Source organism: Mustela lutreola, chromosome 1, assembly GCF_030435805.1.
Source record: "Mustela lutreola isolate mMusLut2 chromosome 1, mMusLut2.pri, whole genome shotgun sequence".
Taxonomy (NCBI): Eukaryota; Metazoa; Chordata; class Mammalia; order Carnivora; family Mustelidae; genus Mustela; species Mustela lutreola.
Genome location: NC_081290.1, coordinates 33,656,890 through 33,679,337, shown reverse-complemented (window position 1 = coordinate 33,679,337; position 22,448 = coordinate 33,656,890). Strand labels below are relative to the sequence as shown.

Here is a 22,448-nt window from a genome sequence, read left to right as displayed (position 1 = left end):
AAGCTAGTATCTGTGGAAAATTTATTATTTTGAATATACTTCTTTTTTTAATGTTTCTTGAGGATGAAATGTGGTTTCCACTTGTGCATGATTACAAAGTGGAGAATCTAGAGTTATTTGAAGATAATCTTTCCTCCACACCTTTTTTGAATTACATAGAAAAAAGAATTGGAGTAGTTAAGGGGGGCCCCGACTTGGGTTAAGAATCTGATAAACTTGAAAGAATAAAAAGAATGGCAGTGATGTTTTCACCAGATTTTCTCTCTCTCTCTCTTTTTTTGCTTCAAATTCCTACCCTGCATACCTCTTCTTCCTTTTCACATGTGGTTTAATATCAGCAGAACGTTTGAAGCAAACTTTCCTCCAGCCAAAAATTTTAAATACTAAAATTACTTCAGACCTCAGTGTGTGTTGATGAGTGCAAAGGTTGATTTTGGTGTTTTACTTTGTGGTATTTCCTCTCTTGCTGGCTTTTTTGTCTTCTCAGTAGAGAGGTTGTGACCTCTAAATATGATAGGGGTAATGGTATTTAGAGCTATCAATATGGCTCCTGCTTTGCACACTCATTTGCCTTCTAAAAGCCTGTTTCTTTTTCTAATGTCCTCCATATGTCTGACCTGGACCACAAAGTACTTTGTTCCTGGGGTCATTCTGACTAGTAAATCGTTGGCTTCACTTGCAGCTCTAGAAAGACAGATGTCAAACATACCCTTATTGGGAAGCTTGAGGGAGGCAGAGATGACCCAGGATCTGGCTGTTGAACTTCTGTTAGCCTGCTGTGTTGTGGGGCTTGGCATTGCCCATACAGGAACTGAGGGGAGGGTCGGAGCAAAGGCTGACGGCTCTAGATTAGGACCACAACCTGAGTATGATGACTCTTTTACTCTTAATTGTGTGCAGCTTGAAAGTATGAGCCATGTTTTAGTCGTTCTTCTGGAGCTCAGCATCTATGTATGTTTTGTTATACCAGAAGGTGCATAGGGGGACGGAAAGGATCCTGAAGTCCAGTGAGTTTAGGAAGTGTCGAATTCAAATGAAGAGTTTCAAATAAACAGAGTAGAGGGGGTTTCTCAGAACTGTTAGTCCTAAGTACTGTGAACTCCAAGGATGGGGCAGCACTTTCCAGGTTTTATTTGATCCAGGACCCCTGAGGATGTGGATACTCTTAGGACAGGGATTTGCAACTATTATGATGAAGAGCAAATTTTGTTGTTGGGTGGAGGGGTGTGTGCATTTTTTATTGTGGCAAAATATACATAACATAAAATTTACCATTTGAATCATTTTTAGGCATCCAGTTCATTGGCATGAGGTACACGAGCCGTGTTGTTGCAATCATCACTATCCATTTTTAGAACTTATTCATCATCTCACACTGAAACCCCATACCCATTAAATTATAACTCCACTCATCTGAATTCCTAGCCCCTGGTAACCTCCATTATCCATTCTGTATCTATGAATTTCCCTGTTCTAGGTACCTCCTACAAGGGGAATCGGGCCGTATTTATCCTTTTGCATCTGGCTTATTTCACTTAACACAGTATCTTCAAGGTTCATCCATCTTGCAGCATGTCTCAGGATTCCCTTCTTTTTCAAGACTGAATGATATTCCATTGGGTGTATCTGTCGCATTTTGTTTATCCATCCCTCTGTCCAGATGGTTTGCCTTGTTTCCATGTTCTGGGTACTGTGAACATGAACATTGATGTACAAGAATCTGTTTGAATCCCTCCTTCCAGTTCTTTTGGGTATATACTTCTCCAGGGTATATACCTAGAAGGGGAATTGCTGGCTCATATCAGAACTCTGTGTTTATCTTTTTAAGATCTGCCAAAGTGTCTTCTACAGAAGCTATACCATTTTACATTCCCACCAGCAATGCACAGGGATTCCAGTTTCTTCACATCCTTGCCAACACTATTATGTTCCTTGTATTTTTTTCCCCAAGATTTTATTTATTTATTTGACAGAGAGAGATCCCAAGTAGGCAAAGAGGCAGGCAGAGAGAGAGAGGAGGAAGCAGGCTCTGTGCTGAGCAGAGAGCCCGATGCAGTGCTTGATTCCAGGATGCTGAGATCATGACCTGAGCCAAAGACAGAAGCTTAACCCACTGAGCCACCCAGATAACTTGTTCCTTGTATTTTTTTTAATAGCCCTTCTGCTGGGTGTCAAATGGCATCTCACTGCAGATTTGAGTAGCATTTTGTTGTTGTTTATTTCTAATTCAGTTGGACTGATACATGATTCGAATGCTATTCATATAATACTAAAGGCACATAGGCATCCAGAATGGTGTAGACCTTCTTCAGTGAGATGTGTGTGTTAATCACATGCTTGGATATAGATAGATTGCCAAATCGTTACAGAAGTTTCTAGAAACTCATTTCTGGCTCTGCCTTTATCTCATCCTGGGCAAACCATCCAGGGACTCCGGTTGGACTATCGCTGCCCTAAGAAATGCACAAGTCGTATGTTACATGTCAAGTATATGAGTATTGCTTAATGAGGGATGATAGTTTCAGCAGTTTTATTCCACCATAATGCAAAGCTATTTTTCATTAAATTCCCCAATGCAGTGAATGAATGATGCTGGAAAACCATCTGGCAATGTAACAATAACACTTATGTTATGTTTTAGGTCCAGTCTGAGGAGTTTGGGGAATAGTTTGATCATTTGGGGGAGAGATAGAAGCCTTGGAATCTAGACAGCTTTTCTGATAGGCTGGAATCCGCATTCTCCTGAGATAGTACTATGTTTGAGTAGGTTTGAATGTCAAGTTCTGAAGAGGAGAAGCTGCTGCTATGTGGATGGCCATGAATTTGGAATCCAAAAAGAGAGAGAAAATCAAGGCACTGGAGCCTTTGGGGCTGGGCACTCTGTTTCCCCAAACATCCTGTAGGAAGACGAGCTAGGCTACAGTCACTGTATTGACCAGGAGCTGTGCTTGAAAGCTCTTCCAACAGAGTCAGCTCATTAATTACGTTTGCTTCATTCTGTGGTTGGCTGTCCTTGGCATCAAGCCTGTTACGTTTGGGAAAATGAGGCAGCATTCCAGCTTAGGGTATAGGCTCTTTCAAAAGAACATCTTTAAAGGAAAACTAAATTTGATCAGCTATATTTAGAATGCTACAAAATGGTAGTAGCAATTCTGTACTCTACTCCGTAAGAACTTTAAGAGAAAAATCCACACCTGGTTCACTCTTGTGAAAGTGGCCAGTGTTGCTAGCTTTGTCTGCCCTGGGTCCCCTTACTAGGGAGTCATTCTCCTTCTTTGAAACTTCTGCCTCTACCCTTACCTCTGCCATTGATTAAAAGTGATTCTGATCTCTTTCACCCCATCCCATCAGTCACTGTAGGAGGGAACCTCACCCTAGGCAGGCCCGTAAGGATCTTTTCCTGGGATTTTTTTTGAACCGCAAGTGAAAAAGAGAATTCGTCCTCTTGGGAGGGTGACAGCCTTCATACATGAAGCTTGGGATCTAGGGATCTATGTGGAGGAAACGTGTCTGCAGTGAAAGTAAATCAGGTAACTTGCAGAATGAGCAGACAAGAAATGAAGCAATTCCAGCTTCCAGACCCACAAGGCCCTGGTTTCCAGTGGTTTCAAAGGGTCAGCTGCATCCCCACTCCCCTGTGGCTGGGAGGTACTGGGTTCTTTTTTTTCTTTTTTAAGATTTTATTTATCTATTTGACAGAGAGAGAGGGATCACAAGCAGGCAGAGAAGCAGGCAGAAAGAGGGGGAAGCAAGCTCCCCACTGAGCAGAGAGCCCAACGTGGGGCTCGATCCCAGGACCCTGAGATCATGACTTGAGCCGAAGGCAGAGGTTTAACCCACTGAGCCAACCCAGGTGCCCCAGTACTGGGTTCTATAATCTGGTATTTGTCTATTTCCAGCCAGGTTTCTCTCTCACTTGCAAATTAAGAGTCCCAGCTCTAGCCATGACCTGTTCCTGCCCAAAGGACCTAGCACATTACATTGCCTTTCATGCAATAAGTTTGCAATAAATATCTTTGAGTAAATTTTAACAATAAATTAAAATTAATGTAGCATAGCCACTGGCTGTTGGATCTTCGCTTTAACAGAGACTTATATTTTGCCCCCATTGCTGAAAAAATTTTAACAGATTGTTTTCACATGCCTTACAATATCCAACTTTATATTTTTTTTAAGAAGTTTTTATATATAGATTCTGGGATCAGGGGAATGAAGGGATTTAGCTCCTGGGGGCTAATGACCTCTATGTGTTGGTGGAGGAAAAGATGAAGGCATGATAGAGAGATTTTAGAAGGCAGAGGGAGCATGTAAAAACCTCAGCAAGGATTGGGAGAGGGGCTGACCAGGGACCCCCAGAAGGATTACCAAGTGGATCCAAGGGGCCCAGTGAGGTGGGAGCGTATAAATTTATAGCAGCTCCAGACCCAATAACAGCCCCATTATTTCCAGTAGCACAGGAGTAGCAGATCACTAGGGATTTAGGGTGATCAGTAAATAATACTCCTCTCTTCCCCTTCCAGCTGAGGAATAAACACAGGAGGCAGAGAGAGACCAAAATATCAGCTTTGCTTCTCTTGAAACACATAGGAGAGCCTGGGTTTCAAGCAGCCAAGAGGGTTTGCTAATCCTCACTCCTGAATTAAACAAATTTATCCACCCATTCCTGGCACAGCTGGACAACCGCAGGCCTCCCCCACAGAGAAAGGCCTCTTACCACATGGCAGAAACAGACAGGACACATATGTCTTACAGACAGGCTGACTTCCACGGAGAGGAAACCCAAACTGGCTGGGCTGAGCATGCCCCATTTCTTGTAGCAATACAGGCAGGCAGAGGAAGCGTGAGGGGCCGGAAGCATTGTCTCTCCATGGAGAAACACGGGGAGTGGACACACCTGATCCCTCTTCAAGTAGAGGCCGGAGATGGTTGGGTTGACTGCCCTCCAAGCTCATCTCCAAGGTCAACTGTTCCACCTGCGCTATTTCCTTTCCCTAGCCTTCACTCCCTTGCAGAAAGACAGAGAGGTGGGGATGTGGAAGATACCGAAGTGGAGTGGTAGAGTAGTCTCACCCGTCTGGACTGCATCACAAAGGAAAGCGGGCAGTGAGGGGAGAGGAAAATGGGCTGAGAGAGAAGGGCAGCATCTGGAGATGAAAGAGGGGGCCTTACGGGAGAGAAGGAGTGAGAAGTCTGGAGGAAGGGGGGGCGAAATCCAGAGTACGATGTTGGAGTTTAAAATTCCACAGGCTAGGTATAGGGGACGGTTATGATCCTGAAATGGAGTGCGTCAGTAAAAACTGTTGGAATCCAAGAAGTCAAAGAACTGTAAAGCCAGGTTATCGAACAGGCTGCCCATGGAGAGTTTAAAGTCACATAAAATGTTGACTCTGTTGAGTGGTGAGGTTGGCACCACAGTCCCCCATGATTGTGACAGAAATAATGAGGAGAACAGAAGAGCGTTATGATCGAGAATGGATGGCTCAAAGCTCAGATGAAATGAGGATTGCTCCTGAGGATGGTAAGACCAAAATGGTGGTCTGGGAGGGGCAAGGAAGCTCTGGGTCAAGGAGGGTGCCATGTTTCTCCTGACCTGCAGCTTGCCTGAAAGAAATAATTGGCCAACCATCTTTTGACCCATCATACCTTTCTCCGCCAAACTTCCCAAAGGTGTCTCTGTCTGTATTCTCCATTGTCTTGGTTCTACACTGACCTCTGAATTTTCTGCAATCTGGTTTATACCCTGTCATTGCACTGAAGTTCTCCCAGAAGTCAGTAAAGTCCTTTTTAATCAGAACGTCTATTCATTGATGACTGAACAGTTTTCATTCTGATAGAAGTAAATACCATAACGGAAAACCTCCATTGTGCCGAGCATTGTTCTCTTCTGAGCACTTTATGTGTATTTTCTGACTTAACTTCACACAGAGCCCTATGATATGATGAGTGTCCCCATTTTTGATGGTCGTTCGTTCATTCCATGAATATTTGTTGAATGTGTACTTATCATATACCGGAGATTGTTTTAGGTAATATCTAAGTAAGAAGAAGAGCAGCGCAGAGTTGTGTCTGCCGAGAGGGAGAGTGGTAGAGATGAGGTCGGAGAGGTAGTGAGCAGCAGGTTCTATAGGGCTTTGGAGGCCATTTTGAGCATTTGTGCTTTTAGAAGAGGAAACTGAGGCGGGGACCGGTTAAACAACTTGACCATGGCTATGTGGCCAGGAGGCGGCAGCATGGGGACTCTGGAGGTGACACTGCAGCATTTGGCCCTGGACATACAGGCTCCCTGAACAATGCTCTTGTTTGGCTTCCCTGGCCATGTTACCTGGCTCTTCTTCTACTCTCATTTGCTTCTCCTCAGTCATAACGGGCTCCTCAAATCTTTAGATATTGGTGTTCTGGATGGTCCTGTTTTAGTCCCTCCTTTTCTGTCTGAACTCCCCTGAGCAGTATGATGCCGTCCCCTCCTTCTGCAACAGGCATGTCCTTCCTGGTAATTTCTAAACCTGCATATTCCCGCGGAGCTTCCCTACTGAACTCCAGACCCAAATATAAACTCCCAAAGGGCTGTGGTTCTTTGAATATATGTTCCAGACTTTATCATTTCTGAGTCTCATAAATCTCCCCCTCCTCTTTTCCTTCAGATGGTCTCAATGGCTAAAAATCTCAGCATTGCCTCAACCCCCTCCTCCTCATCGTTCTCTACTCTCAAACCCACCCAACTGCCAAGCCAACAGGGCTGCTCACAGTTGCCTCCTTTTTTCTGTTCTTACAGCTTCTGGGTGAGTTCAGGCTTTCCACATCTCTCCCTGAGCTCTTGTAATAATCTCTTAAGGGGACCCTGTCCCCTCTACCCAATGGATCTCTCCCACTACCACTGGACACAGTCTCTGTAAACTAAGGTCGGATCCCCAGACTCCTGTCCTTATCAACTGGCCTTGATTATCCATCACCTAGACAACCGTCCAGATCCTTCACAGAGCTCCCACACACGCCTCTAGCTCCCCTCTCGTGACTTTCTTCCTCTCCCCAGCTTTTCCTTCTCTCCCTGCCACCCGCCATGCTTCTGCTCATTTCCCATCCATAAATTACTTTCTGCTCCTTCAAGCAGTCACCCAGCTGCCACCTTCTAGATCAGCCTTCCCCAGAATCTCCCCTCTTCCCCCCCCAACCCTCCCGTCTCAAGCAGAACAAGCCACCTCCCCATGGAAGGCCTGCTATCCTCATTAAGCAGCCCCGGCAAATATAAATGCATTGAAAGTCTGGTCAGTGCTGATTGTTCTGGGCACCTGCCAGCGGCTGGAGCTTGGCTGGAACCTATACAGGCTGGGAGAGCAACTGTGAACACAAGGCAGGTACAGGAAATCCCCAAATTCTATGAATTGCGGGGTAGGTTCCTGGAGATCTTTTGGTATTGTATTCCTTAAGTCCTGAATTTTGTAATGCCTTTTCTGCTAAAAGCAGTTTGTTTGCTTCAAATGTAGAAAACCTACAAAAATCCTGTTTTTGTTTAAAAAAAAAGAAGAAGAAAGCCTTATAGATAGAATAGAAAAGTAACAGGAGTGTTTTTGATTTCCCAAAAAGATTTGATCTTCTCTGATATGCTTGCAGATCTTTTTGAGCTAGCCTAAAGATTTTTAAAGCAAATATGTATTATATCTATATATTATAGAAAACATATTAAAATAAGAAAATCGGCAGATATAATTCCAGTTTGCATTTTGATATCTCCACCTGGTCTTTTCATCTATCGAAACAGAAAATTATAGGGATGCTTTTTATATATGGAATTTTAAATACCTGCCATGTAGGCGTCTGGGTCCGTTCGAAACACAAAGGAGCCTTGCCTTCATTTTCTGTGAACTCCAAATCCACCATCCCGTTGACCTATCCCTACTGGCTGTAAAGGAAAGAAAGCCAAGGAGATTGGACAGAGAAGAGACCTGCTTCCCACGTGCCTGGTTTCCCTAGAGAACCATTACGTGCTAGAGCCTTCCCCTGAGACAGAAAGCTGCATGCTGTTCCAGAGCGGATCAAGGAGACAGAGAAGTCCCTTTCCGATTGGAAATGACAGCTAGAGAAAGGGAGAGGTAGCCACGGGTCCTTGCCTGCCATGTGAAGACAAGTGGGAGAAAGGATCTGGCTGTGGCATGTCTCAGGGGTTACACGGATATGAATGGGTGACCCATCCTCCTCTCCTCCTTCCTCCCATCATACTACTTGGGGCTGAAGAAGCCTTTTCTGTGGCCTCTGGGATCCTGCATCCTACTTCAGCCAAGAGGGCTGTTGCTTGGCTTTTCTTAGTACTTGTGCTTTCCCCCTGGAATGTTGTTCTGCTCATCAGGTGGGTTCATAATAGAATTAATACTCCCTTTCAGGTACATTTTGGACTAAGTAGGCATTTGTGGTTCTGGGAACCGCCAAGCAAAGATAGATGATTTCCGTGAGATAATTACCAATGAGCAACTACCTTACAAATGGACTTTTGGTACACAGCTTGTGAGTAAATTTGAGGCAGCCGGTAGAAAAGTGCTGAGCTGGCAGCTAATAACAGTAACTGAACAATCACAGTAACTAGAGTTTTTAAATTTCCTTTCCTTTTTTTTTTTAAACCATTTCCCATGTCATTGGCAAGAGCTATAAATAGACACTGTATCTGTTTTTCGTGGAAGGTGCTGATGTTGGGCTGTGTTGTTAATCTAGATCTTCTGTCGTTCTGATGTCTCTGAAAGGTTGATGGCACCCCCCACCTTTCAGATTCGGAATCTGGAGGATCTGAATGGTCAGGGACGATGCCCAAGGCCACAAGGTAATAAATGGTTGAGACTGGAATTCTAACCGGAGATCTTTGTACTCCAAAGCTGTTTTGCTGAATCCCTTGATATGTGTGTTCTTCTCTCACTTCCACTGTCTCCCCCCCCCATTTTTAAAAAAAGATTTTATTTATTTATTTGACAGAGATCACAAGCAGGCAGAGCAGCAGGCAGAGAGAGAGGGAGAAGGAGACTCCCTGCTGAGCAGGGAGCCCAATGTGGGACTCGATCCCAGGACCCTGAGACCATGTTCTGAGCCGAAGGCAGCCACTTAACCAACTGAGCCACCCAGTTGCCCCAGAGGGAGAGAGAATCTTAAGCAGGCTTCTCACCCAGCATGGATCCTGTTGTGGGGTTCGATCTCATGACCCTGAGATCCTGACCTGAGCCCAAATCAAGAGATGCTCAACTGACTGAGCCACCCAGGTGCCCCTCATTTCCACTGTCTAATTGGAAGGCAGACCTCTGTTTAGGGGTGTCTTGAACAAATCCAGCTATCTAATATATCATGGACATTAACCCAGAGGATAAGACACTTTGGTTGTTGAGTCTTTATTATTTCACATACTTGAATGTCAGCTCCATGAGGATAAGGAACTTATTTTTTCATTCTTGTCTAGTCCTTAGAACGCAGTACTTAATTTATTCTAAATATTTAGTGAGTACCTACTTAATTCCAGGGACAGTGCTGTACTCTGGAGGTAGAGACCATTCTGGGCTTGCCTTCGTCTTGATTTTGAAGCAAGAAAAGAAGGTGGCAAAGTACAAGGACCTTTTTCAGAGAAGAGGCCCTGGGGAGGGCGGAGAGCACAGGCCTTAACCCCCGAGCCCTGAGGAGTGTTTTCACACACAGAGCAGGCCCACAAATTAATGAAACGGGAAGCCACTGAAGCAGGAACGAGGAGGGATGCGTCCATGGTAGTTGCGCAAGCAGCAGTATGAATGGGCATGTTAGTATGGGTCTAGCCCAAAATGGACTCTCTTAAGAACTTGATGTTAAGCATCTGGGTTGAACTGAGACTCAAGTTACAGTCCTTTTCGGTTAGCTAGAGGTGGTAACTTTCCATCAGTGTTGCTGGGGCATTTACCTCAGTGGCTTGCAGTAGTCGTCCCTGAGGCAACCATTATTCTCTCCTTGAGTTTCACGACACTGGGCTTGCCAGCCATGTGATGTCGTTGAATACGCTTCTACAAAAAAAAAAAAATTTTTAAGATTGTATTTATTTATTTTTAGAGAGCGAGAAAGAGAGTGCGAGTGGGGGCAGGGACGGGGGGGAGGAGAGACTCCCAAGCAGATCCATGCTGAGCAGGGAGCCCGACACGGCGCGAGATCTCACAACCCTGAGATCATGACCTGAGCCGAAACCAAGAGTCTGATGCTTAACCGACTGAGCCACCCAGGCGCCCCATGCTTCTACACATTTAAAAAAACCTTCTCTTCAAACCTTTTTTTTGGAAAGTGTTCAAAGGTACAGAGAAGTTGAAAGCGTGACATGATGAATCCCTGCACCTCACTCTCCTGGAATAGGACCTGTGGGCCGAATCCAGCCCAGGGCCTGCTTTTGTAAATAAGACGTGTCAGAATATACCCGCTTTCATTCATTCACGCATCGTCTGGCTACAGTGACAGAATTGAGTCATTCTGACAGAGACCATTCCAGGCCCACAAAGCCATATTTACTACCTAGGCTTTCACAGGAAAAAGTTCACCAATCCCTAATTTAGATTCACCAATTGCTAATATTTTGCCATATTTGCTTTGTCTCTTTTTCCATGATGGGTAAACATTTTCTCTCTCTCTCTCTCTTTCTTATATGCACATACCCTTATTTTTTCCCCTGACCATTTGAAATGGTCACAGGCATTATGATAAATTGCCCCTAAATAATGTATATATTTGCTTAAAAATGAAGGCCTTCTCTTATATAATTGCAATATCATCATCATCCTGCCTGAGAAAATTAACATGCATTCAGCAACATCATCCAAAATACAGTCTGCTTTTAAATTAGATGTTTATGGCCTTATATTCCTTTTTGCCTCTAGGATCCAATTAGAAGCCATCAGTTACATTTGGCCCTCATGTCTCTGTCCTGTCCAATTTTTTTTAATGACATTGACTTTTTTGAAGAGTCCCTTAAAAACTTTTTTTGAAGCCTTCCTAAGTTTTAATGGGTTTGTAATACTATGATAATGAGAGCTAATATAATGGTCATTGTCGTAAATCAGTGACTTTCACTTCTCCTCCTGCGGGTTTGAGACGTGTTGTACTGCTTGGCTTCTGGAGCTAACACACTAAGATGTGGGTTTTACTTCGAACTGTAAATGTAGAAAAATCTCAGTGCGAAGAGCAAGGCAGGTGGGAATTTGCAGGATGCATTTTATGTAATTAAAGGCACAGTGATTTTTACCTACTCTGGCTGCTGCCCCTGTTAGCTCTTGCCTGTGGAGCATTTTCTTCTGGTTTTCTCCTTACTGGGTCTGGCTCCCGTCCAGTGTCATCAGGTTGCAGAAAGGGGCTAGCAGGAGACCTGAAGTTCCTTAAATCTCCCAGTCCGAAGTGTCCAGCCCAGCAGGCAATATGGCGGTTGCAGTCTGTGTGATGAAGATAGGGTGGTACTCGAGGGCACATCTGGGAGGGCGTAAGGGAAGGGCACCTGCTTGCCTTTCTTAAGGAACTAAGGTACCACAGTCACATGCTTCTTAAGGGTCTCCAGGCTGATCACAGGTTAGTCCTATTGTGAGCCCAGACAACTCCCAGAGAATACCAAGACCCGTCCATTGTTTTCCTCTGGGAAAGAAGCCCTCAGAGCTCACAGACCCACCAGGAAGACAGTTGCCTGTCATGGAAGAGATGCACGTGAGCATCCAATAAAGCTCTGGACATGTGTGAAGGTGGGGGGAATAGAAAAAAAACTTCAAGGAAAAATTTGATAATTTTAAAACACACGAAGTAATTGAAGGAGAGCCTGACAGGGTTTGACTAACTTCACACTATGACCAGCTCCTTGTCATTCTCCAAGAGGGCTTGTGAGTGACCTGGGTCTTGTGACTGCTGAAGAAAATCCAGGGACGCAGGAAAAACATGGGAAAGAAGGCATTCTGGGAGGGACCACCCTCCATGTGGACGGGGGTGAGATTGTGGTCTGTCCTCATGGGTTCCCCTGCCTCCTGTCTGAATCCCCTGAAGTCCTTCATACCCTTTCCCTTCCCCTGTGCCTGCCCCCAGCAGTCTGCTTCTGCTGTAGATCTGAGCATCATTTCTCAGATTACAGCCCCTCTCCGATTTCCACAGCCTCCCTTCTGCGGCCGTCAAGGCCCTCTGTGATTAGCCCCTAACTTCCTTTGGTGCCAGCCTCAGATTTGATGCTTCCATTTATCTTATATACCATTTGTTGGCACCTCCATCGTTTGCTGGCTGTGTGACCTTGAGCAAGGTGCTTGACTGTTCTGTGCCTCAGATTGTTCACCCATGAATGAGGATGATAGTAAGTGCCTACTAAGGTTGTATAGGATTACATGAGTGAGCATATATAAAGCTCTTGGGGCAATATTTGGCATATAATGATTATATAAAGGTTAATGATTTATTGCTATTACTCTTACTGTTTTGTACTTGTGTTTATTAATTTTTTGTTGCTGCATAAAAAATTACTATAAGCTTAGAGGCTTAAATCAACATCCATTTCTTATCTTAGTTTCTGTAGATCAGAAGTATGGACATGGCATGACCTTTGCTCAGAGTCTCAAGGGGCTGAAATCAAGGTGATCGTGGGGGCTGACGTTCTATCTGAGCTTCCAAGCCTCATCCAAGCTTATGTGGGTGTTGGCAGAATCCATCTCCTTGCAGCCATAGACCTCTTGGCCACCAGGAATTCTATTCACTTTCTTTGAAATCCTCCCCTGATTATGTCAGGCCCAATCAGATAATCTTCCTTTTGATTAACTCAGAGCCCACTGGTTAGCAAGGTAATCACAGAGTGGTACCCATCACATTCACAGGTCCTACTTGCTCTCCAAGGGAGGCGATTATGCAGGGTGCATACGCCAGGAAACAGCATTCTGGTCATCTTAGAATCTTACCTGTAGACTGGGTGATTGGGAAATACCATGCCTTTTGTTTGCTTTGTCGCACTGTGCTTGCATAAGTATAGGATTCAATAACTATCACCATCATTTCTGATTTTTGTAGCAACTTTCTTAGAGTTTTCAAATGGATTCACACAGGTCTGGCCCTCCAGGAGCCAATCTTTATTATTCTTCTCTGACTGATGGGACCAGTTAGCTGTTGGAAACCTTCTAGAAAGAGGACAATTAGGAACTTGCAACCTAGCAGGCTGCTGCTAATACCCTGGTGTTCCAAAAGAGTGACCCACAGTTGTAATCCCTTCCAGAGCCATCTGCTTTTTCTTGACTCCCAACAGATGAAGGGCAGGACCCTTAATTCTCAGTTGTGCCTGATACCTGCCAGTTCAAAGAAAATATGTACCTGCTGGAGAAAATGTTCACTCTGAAAAGGTCTTTTGCATTATTTTCCAAAGCTTTCCTTGCTCCTCTTTCCCCCCTTCACTATTAAGTCTAAATTTTCCCATTTTCCCAGTCTAATTTTTTTTCCCCATTTAACTCAATTCATAGTCCACAGAGAGGTATTATCACTCAAAACCTGCTGATAAAGAATATATTTAGAGGGACACCTGGGTGGCTCAGTTGGTTAAGCCGCTGCCTTTGGCTCAGGTCCTGATCCCAGCATCCTGGGATCGAGTCCCACATCGGGCTTCTTGCTCAGCAGGAGCCTGCTTCTCCATCTGCCTCTGCCTGCCACTCTGTCTGCCTGTGCTTACTCTGACAAATAAATAAATAAAATCTTTAAAAAAAAAAAAAAGAATATATTTAGAAAGGTCAATCTAAAGAACCTGTTGATGACATTTGGCTACTACAACCAATTTTTGAAAAAATACATTAGTGTTTGAACCAAGCTCTAGCAATAAGACATGGACAAAACTTGGAAGTTTTAGGGGCTCCCTGGCTATGAGTACTGGCCCCCCAAAGATGCGATGTTCTGCTTTAGAGTGATATTTTACTTGCAGTTTTATACAAATGTGTTAAGGTAAAGAGGAAAAAATGAATTGGGCATGGCTGTGGTTTTAGAAGATTGAAAGTGTCTGTTTACCTTGGCATATCCTAACTAAGTATGATTTTATTATCCAACAAGCCAAAAGTTAGATCTGACTCTTGCTGTCATGATGACTGACATCTGTCTGGTAATTTGAACTATTAAAGAGGAGGGGCTGGTTCATAAAGATAATATAAAATAACATAGACTTGGATTTCTTTTTTCCCTTTTAGGACAATATCATCTTGTTCTTAAGAGGTTGTAAAGAGCTTGGCCTTAGAGAATCTCAACTTTTTGACCCTAGTGACCTACAGGATACGTCCAACAGAGTAACAGTCAAGTAAGTAACACGATATTTATGTTTAAGCGAAACCTAGTTATGGTTTGATTTGTAGCTTTGTGATAATGTTGTAAGGGCTAAGAGGCCAAGTATTGGACATGTCTAATAAAATAAAAATGTGAAGGTAAAAATCGGGCTTTCGAAACAAGACACAGTGGCCTTCCCTCCGTGTATAGCTTTCATTCAGGTCAAATGTAATTTCTTTGAAATGCGAAAGTCACACATAGAGAGTTAGAATGTTAAAGAGGAGAAAATTGTTAAGTGAGACTCACTGGAGGGAGAGGCAAGAGAGAAATATGCACAGAATCTGTGTGTGTTAGACAGAAAGCCTTCATTCACTCAAGTTGGGCATTTGAATAGGCTCTTGGAAGCCTGCAAACTTGGTAAACAGATCCAAACTGTTTATTATGCAAAGAGGGCAATAGATTATGGAGGAATTGCTTCCTCATTTACATTTGTAACTGTTTTCCCATATGTCAGTGATCAGGTTCTTTGAAGATGGATTATTGGCCATTTGACTGTTGTTGACTGTGTCTACTCACTGAGCCATGTTTGCGGCCAAAGAATTTTTGGGAAAGAATGGCACAGTGAGAGAAAAGCCAATGTGTTTCTCTGGAAGAGAGTCGCTGCTGACCAGGGTAGTGAGAAGAAAGGCTCTTATGAGATGGCGGAGACGACTTTACGTTATCTACAAATCCTTCCCACTCTACACGTTTCATACGAAACATGTTCCACTTCAGTCCGATAATATTGGGCATGAACATGCCTTAATAATAAACTTAATTACGTAGAGAGGGTCTGTGGATTGGTGACACTTCTTTTGATCACTTTTGGGTCATTTGATCATGGAGGTACAGAAAAGGGAGAGAAGCCAAAATTCAGAGCTCTTAATTTGATACTCTTTGCCAATATTGATTGGGGGAAAAAAATGGAAACTACTGCATGAAATCAAGTTAGTTTATATTGGAGTTTATGATTCATGACTGGGAATAAGGGAGAGTCAGCCGTGACTGATTATATAAAAATCACACTTCTCTGTTGTAAATGTGCCTTTAATATTTCTCCTGGAAAAATTTTACTTAGCGGCAAAAATAGAATACAAATTATGGTATTCGAATATGGAAAACCACCATAAACTTCATTTTTAAGATATTTACTTATTTGTTCATTTCAGAAAGCATGAGCAGGGGGAGGGGCAGAGAGAGAGGGAGGAGCAGACTCTCCACTGAGAACGGAGCCCTAGGACAGGATCCCATGACCCTGAGATCATGACCCAAGCTGAAGTCAGATGTTTAATCCACTGAACCACCCAGGCACCCCCACCTCATTTTTCTTTTAAGTTTAATTTTTTTATTTGACACACAGAGAGAGATCACAAGTAGGCAGAGAGGCAGGCAGGCGGGGGGTGGGGGGAAGCAGGCTCCCTGCTGAGCATAGAGCCCTATGCGGGACTCGATCCTAGGACCCTGAGATCATGACCTGAGCCGGAGGCAGAGGCTTAACCCACTGAGCCACCCAGGCGCCCTCCCCCACCTCATTTTAGACATCACATGCTCCAGTATTACTACACCTAAATCCAGTCTCTATAAATTACTCATTTTAGGAAATGGTTTCTGACTCATCTGATATTTATAGTTTCACTTGAGTGGCAAGTGACCAGAAACAATAATAACTATATGACATCATAACAATTAGTCACACACGCATTGCTTGGATAGTGGAGAAAAGTTTGTTTTGATGGTGTTGGCAGCTGCATTTTCCTTTTTGGGGGGAGCTACTCTAAATCCACATGTCCCTAAACCAGGAGAATTCTGAGGGAGTTTGGTTTTAGAAATTCAGAATTTATATTACCTTTATTGCTTATCTACAAAAAACTGGGCATTAGGAAATCAGCGATCTGGCTCCAATCTGCTACTCTCTAGGCATACAATCCTAAGCAAGTTCCTTTCCTTCAGTAGGGCTCTGGGTCTTCAACTATAAGACGGAATGGGACAGAATGCCTTCACAGGCATGATGCTACTTAAAACCTGCTCAGTGCACTGCTTGCTCAGATCCGGGAAGATGGTTCAGCCAACTTCCAAAGAAAAAGGCACAGAAAACAGCACAAAGAGGAGAAGTCCCTTAGACCAATGGCACACAGACACTGCCATGTCTCTATTACTCTACTGGCTTCTCCTTCTACTGTGTCTTTCCCTCTGTCATTTTTCTGTATCTTTCCAGCTGCATCTTTCTCCATCTCCTTTTCTTCCCTGTGCTTCCCTTTCCTTCTTTATCCTGTCTTTCCTTCTCTCGCCTCTTTTGGATTCTTTCTCCTCATTTTCTTCCTTTTTAGTTTTTCTTTTACTTGAGCATTATTATTTTCTTTCAGCAGTGCTTTTCCACCACTTTTCCTATGATTTTATCATTTTTCATTCATTCAGTAACTATTTACTGAGCAGCTACTAGGTGTCAGATACTTTCTGGTCAACAGACAACTGGAATGAACAAGATAGCCAATGCTTCCTGTTCACGTGTAATTTACATGCAGTGTCAGGAAATAAGTAATAAACAAGCAAATCAAAAAGATAACTGCAGGGAGTGATCAGTGCTAAGAAGGAGGGAAAAGATGGCGTGAAAAATGGTGACCATCACAATATGTACATAAATCACCGTGTGTGTGCTTTTAACTTATACCATGTCGTATGCCAATTATATCTCAATAAAACTGGGGAAGAAGAAGATAGCAGTCCAGAAGTGGTCAAGCCACTTCTCTGAAGAAGTGGCCTTTCAGCTGAAGGCTCTGGATGGAGACATGAGTGGGAGGAAGCAAGAACCAGTCATGGCAAGACCTGTAGAGCACTCAAGGCAGAGGAAGATCAAGTAGGAAGGCTGGGGAAGAGAAACAAACTTGATGTTTAAAAAGACAAGTATCTGGTGTGTTAGAAGGGTGATGAGCAAGAAGGAGTGTGGTGGGAGGAACAGTCCACAAGCATTTCAGGATGCCAAACCTGGATTAATTATGGAGAAAAATGTTCATTTCACAGTTTGAGTATCTAGAAGAACATAAGGAATTTTACATCCAAGTTATGCCATAAATTCATTTATAGTACTGAGAAAAACATCTCTAGTTTCAATGACGGGCAGGGCACGGAATACGCTCTTTCTTCACAACTTTTCTGTAAATGATCCTGGTTTCGTTTGGCACCAGACAGGGGGACATTTGCAACATATGTAGACTTCCTAGCCATGGTAGAGTAAAGTCAAACCACTACATTCTTCTGCTTTACCCTCTGAGAGCTGAGCAGAACATTCGCACAGATAGAAAACATCCCACTGACCCCAGCAATTAATAGTGTAAGCAATAAGGTCTAGGGGTAAATCCCACAGAGCAAATGTTGATGCTTCCCTGCTATTGTTTTTATTAAAAAAAAAAAATCTCTTTAGTTTAGCTTTTATTGTAGGTAATTTTTCTTTAATTTTTGAGAAGTAACTTGAGTAGACTGAAGGAAAAGAGGAAGGGAGGGACAGACGGAGAGGGAGAGAGAAAGAAAGAATGAGAAAAAAGAAAGAAAAAGAAAGGAAGAAGAGAAGGAGGAAAAGAAGTAGAGGGAAAAGCTGCAGATGATTACTGCATGTGTAATTTTGTGAACTCTACCTGTAATGGATGCCAGATGACCTTGGTGGGAAATGACAGCATAATCCAGAAGGGAATGCAACAAGTATTATTCCAGGGAATTGAAGCAATTGGATGAAAATGAGGGAAGGTTTTGGATTGCTTCCGAATATGTCTCTTGAAAAATTTGGAAGCATTTTCATGTAATTGGTTGTGAGGTAGAAGTCATTCAACAAATATTTTGTGAGCTCCTACTATGTGTCAAGCATGATTTTTTTTTTAGAACAGGGTCACAATTTTAGTCCATGAAGTTTTATTATCAATGCAGAAAATGTTTTATGTTCCTTATTCTTAATTTACTTTTCACTGAAATTTCAAATCTTTCATAGATTTCTTTTTCTTTCCATTGGGATTTTTGTAAGTTAAAAAAATCCTGGCAAATATCCAGGAGATAATGCTATATTTTTTTTCTGTTAAAAATAGTAAACCTGATGAAAATAGAGCTACTCTACGACCCAGCAATTGCAATACTGTGTATTTACCCTGAAGATACAAACGTAGTGATCCGAAGGGGCATGTGCACTGAAATGTTTATAGCAGCAATGTCCACAATAGCCAAACTATGGAAAGAACCTAGATGTCCATCAACAGATGAATGGATAAAGAAGATGTGATATATATATATATAACAAACAGTGGAATACTATGCAGCCATCAAAAGAAATGAAATCTTGCCATTTGCAAAGACGTGGATGGAACTAGAGGGTATCATGCTTAGCGAAATAAGCCAATCAGAGAAAGACAACTATCATATGATCTCCCTGATATGAGGAAGTGGAGATGCAACATTGGGTGTTTGAGGGGTAGGAGAAGAATAAATGAAACAAGATGGGATCCAGAGGGAAACAAACCATAAGAGACTCTTAATCTCACAAAACAAACTGAGGGTTGATGGGGGGAGGAGTGTAGGGAGAGGGTGGTGGGGTTATAGACACTGGGGAGGGTATGTGCTATGGTGAGTGCTGTGAAGTGTGTAAACTTGGCGATTCACAGACCTGTACCCCTGGGGCTAATAATACATCATATGTTTATAAAACAATTTAAAAATTATTTAAAAAATGATAAACTTGAAAACATTCTCTTATAGTCAAATCCAAATTAACCCGATGTTTCCTTCAATCCAAGTCCATTGATGGGTTTATCTCCTTAGTATATACTACATTGTTTTCTATTCCCTGAAATTTCAGTTGACTTAAAATTGTTCACCTAGTCCTTCATATGTTCTTTGGGTCAGAATATGCAGCAATAGGGCACCTTGGCTCAGTCAGTTAAACATCCAACTCTCAGTTTCAGCTCGGGTCATGATCTCCTGGTCATGGGGTTGAGCCCAGCCACAGGCTCTGAGCTCAGCATGGTGTCTGCTTCGGATCCTCTCTCCCTCTTCTCCCTGCTCGCTCTCTCTCTCTCTCTCTCTCAGATAAATAAATTAATTAATTAAAAAAAAAAAAAGATTATGCAGCAATGAAGTAAAGGGGTCTAAATCCTTGAAAGAATTCCTGACCAGTTTATACGCTAGAATTACATTCTCTCTTCCTCCACTCCCGCCCCAGCTGAAGTTACTCAGGGTAAAGAAATGTTTGTTTTGTTCTTCCTAGCATGTATTTGTTGACCTGTTCAAGAAACTTTGGAATAATTTTGTGGAAACTTTTATATTGCCCTTTATGAATATTTCAAAAGTACCACCAACTAGCTTTTTTTTGTTTGTTTGTTTATAGTTTGAGAGTAAACATTCGTGTATTTTTAAGAATGTGTCTATTCAAATGTGTCTATTCAAACGTAACACACATATTTTCCTGCTTATGGCTAGTTCCCAATACTGATTTATATCCGTGGCAGAAAGGAACAAATATTTGCATAGAGCTACATCTTCCATGTGTATTTTCAGGTCTATTTTATGAAGTTTTAGACCTTTTTTAAAGGTACTAGTTGTGCGAAGATTTTGGAAAATGTAGTCAGATTCCGATTTGACAGTGGGCTTTAATCAAGGCGCAAATTTTACTTTAAACAGTTGAGCTTCAAGAATACAGAGATCAAGTGTTCCAGTTTTCGGTGGAATCCTTCATTTTACAGATGTTACAAAGCATTCGTCTTTTCACGGGGCATTTTGGAAGTTTAATTCCATCCTGTCCTTCTACATTTGGTTCCCTGAATGATTTTATTCAGTACCTGAAATCGCTAATCATGGACCTTAGGGAAAATACTATATTCTGCAGATTTCATTACATTTGTTGGCTTTGCATACATCTTAGAGGTGTGTAAGGGATGATCATGAAGCTACTGCCATTCTGACCAGATTTTTTTTTCTTCTTCCTTCTTTAGGAGTCTTGATTACAGTAGGAAACTGAAAAATGTAAGTGTTTTGACTTTGCTTTTCAAAAAGTTTTTCCTCCTCACTTTGATGGCTCAAGGGTAAAATGTAGCTCCTAGCTTCAGAGACTGTTGTATGGGCTTGTTTGGAAGAGTTCTCCGCAAATGAGTAGAGGTGTCCCGGATGGAGCATTCGAGCACTGTGACAGAAATACCAAATGTAGATGGGGGAGGTCTCTCTAATAAGGGCTCGTTCTAGAAGCAAAGAAATGAAAGCTTGCCCTCTATAATTCCATTGTTTAGCCACAAGATGATCTATCTGTCTCAGCACGAACATCAGTTCCTTTCTGTCAGCTGGCACTGGTGGGGTTAGTAAATAAAGCAGTTGGGCACAATTTTTTAGGGAAAAGATCAGCGTGATATAAATCGTGTTGACTGTCATGGGCCTGCACTTTTTCTGTTTTTTTTTTTTTTTTTCCTTATTAAATGTTTTGTTTTTATGAGCACTTCCCCAAAATCAACTTTTTGGAGTTGGATCTTATTTTCAAAGAACAAGTAGTATCTTTTTATTTTAAGTTTAAATTGAGGAATGTAAAAAAATGACCTCCTATATATAAAATTTAAAATTGGCTGCAACCGACCCCTCCTTTTTTTAATTTTCAGGTTGCTGTTACATTTGATTGACAAATACATTCTTGTCTTCCTTTCCTCCCTCTGTATAACTAGGGATATATGCCATTTTTCATCATGCGGTCTTAAACAAATCAGAAAACCCATAATCTAAAACACAACACAGTTCTATGTTTTTCCTGTTACACCTTCCAAAATGGCCTCGCACTCTTAGCACACATTAGTTATTTCACGGTCCTAGTTAACGTTCTGCCATCTGGAATTGTCTCTTCTCTGGAAATTTATTTGTAAGCGAGCAATGTTAAAAAGACTTTCTGGAAGTCTTGAAGGATTCCTGAAGTGCGATTTTCCCACAGAGGTAGAAAACCTAATCACATCGTAGCATTGATACCCATAACCATATTTTGGGTGTGTTCCCACCTGGAACCATGTACACATATCTTTCGTGATCTAGCACGTGGAAGGCAAGTACAACAAGCACTTCCCTCCTGATTGAAGCAATAAGACCAAATGTGAAAATAAAATAATAGCTTTTCCGTAAGCTTCAGATCCAAAGAATTCAGCTTTTAAGGAGCTCACCTTCAGCCTTCTGGGATTCATGGAATAATCACTGTAAAGAGCATTTGGTTTTGTGCACAAATTTTTGGAAAGACAGAAAAAAAATGACCCAAGGACTGTAGCTTCAGACTGTTGAACGTTCATGGACATTTGTAAGCATCCAAGGTTATCTAATTGGCAATAATTTTGTCCAAGCTGAAAATTTCCCATCTCTGAGGAGTGGGAATCTGACTCTCCCCCAAAGTTAGGTGGCTAAAGATCGTACTTTGGATTACATTGTTTCTTCTGATTTCAGTTAGATACATGGTGGTGTTCTTGTGCTGTGAATCACTAATTAACCTGGATCTCTGCTTTGAGGTTTTGCTGATGGACTTAGCAGGATAGTTTGACTTAGCATTTCTGTGCCCACAAGTAGGAATTGCAAGCCTTTAACAGCACTTCTTTTGGAAGGAACTGACAATCTATTTCATGCTCATCTAGGTAAAGAGCCAGAGTTTCTGAAAATTTTTGCAAACTTTATTACAGAAAAATGAATTTGGAGAATTTACTTTCCCTTCTTGCTGTCTTTGAGATCATTTTCTTACAACCAAACTTTTCCTAAAAGTGGAGCTTTATTTTAACTACTGAATCATGTGTGTGTTGACTAATAGAGCATTGGATTCTTATTAAAATGATTTTACATTGAAGGAGTACCTCATGGTTGCTGGGTTTTGTAAATCAGTGTTGCACATTCTCTCCTTCCTGCTTTGCTCTTAGTGGTGCACTGTTGATTCCTTAGTTTAAAAGTCATTCTTGAGGGAAAATTCTCCTGCTCTAGTGCCTGGTTTTGTTTTGCAGGTATTAGTTACCATTTATTGGCTGGGAAAAGCAGCAAATAGCTCTGCGTCCTATAGCGGCACGACGCTGAACCTGAAGGAGTTCGAAGGCTTGCTGGCTCAGATGAGAAAGGTAACTTGACTTTTCTTTATCCCAAGACATTAACAAAGGATGGGAAATCAACACATTCACTTCCTTTTTTTTTTTTTTTTTTTTTTTTTT

The 22,448-nt window shown here is 42.2% G+C and overlaps 1 protein-coding gene across 14 annotated transcripts in view; it reads left to right on the top strand.

Moving 5' to 3' along the window:
- LIMCH1 (LIM and calponin homology domains 1) overlaps positions 1–22,448 on the top strand; it is a 327,317-nt gene that overhangs the window by 211,059 nt on the left and 93,810 nt on the right. For all 14 annotated transcript variants that reach the window (XM_059162648.1, XM_059162610.1, XM_059162639.1 and 11 more), the window contains exons 4-6: positions 14,157–14,263; positions 20,235–20,265; positions 22,248–22,358. In XM_059162648.1, the coding sequence (XP_059018631.1) occupies positions 14,157–14,263; positions 20,235–20,265; positions 22,248–22,358 (249 nt within the window). The remainder of the gene's footprint in view (positions 1–14,156; positions 14,264–20,234; positions 20,266–22,247; positions 22,359–22,448) is intronic.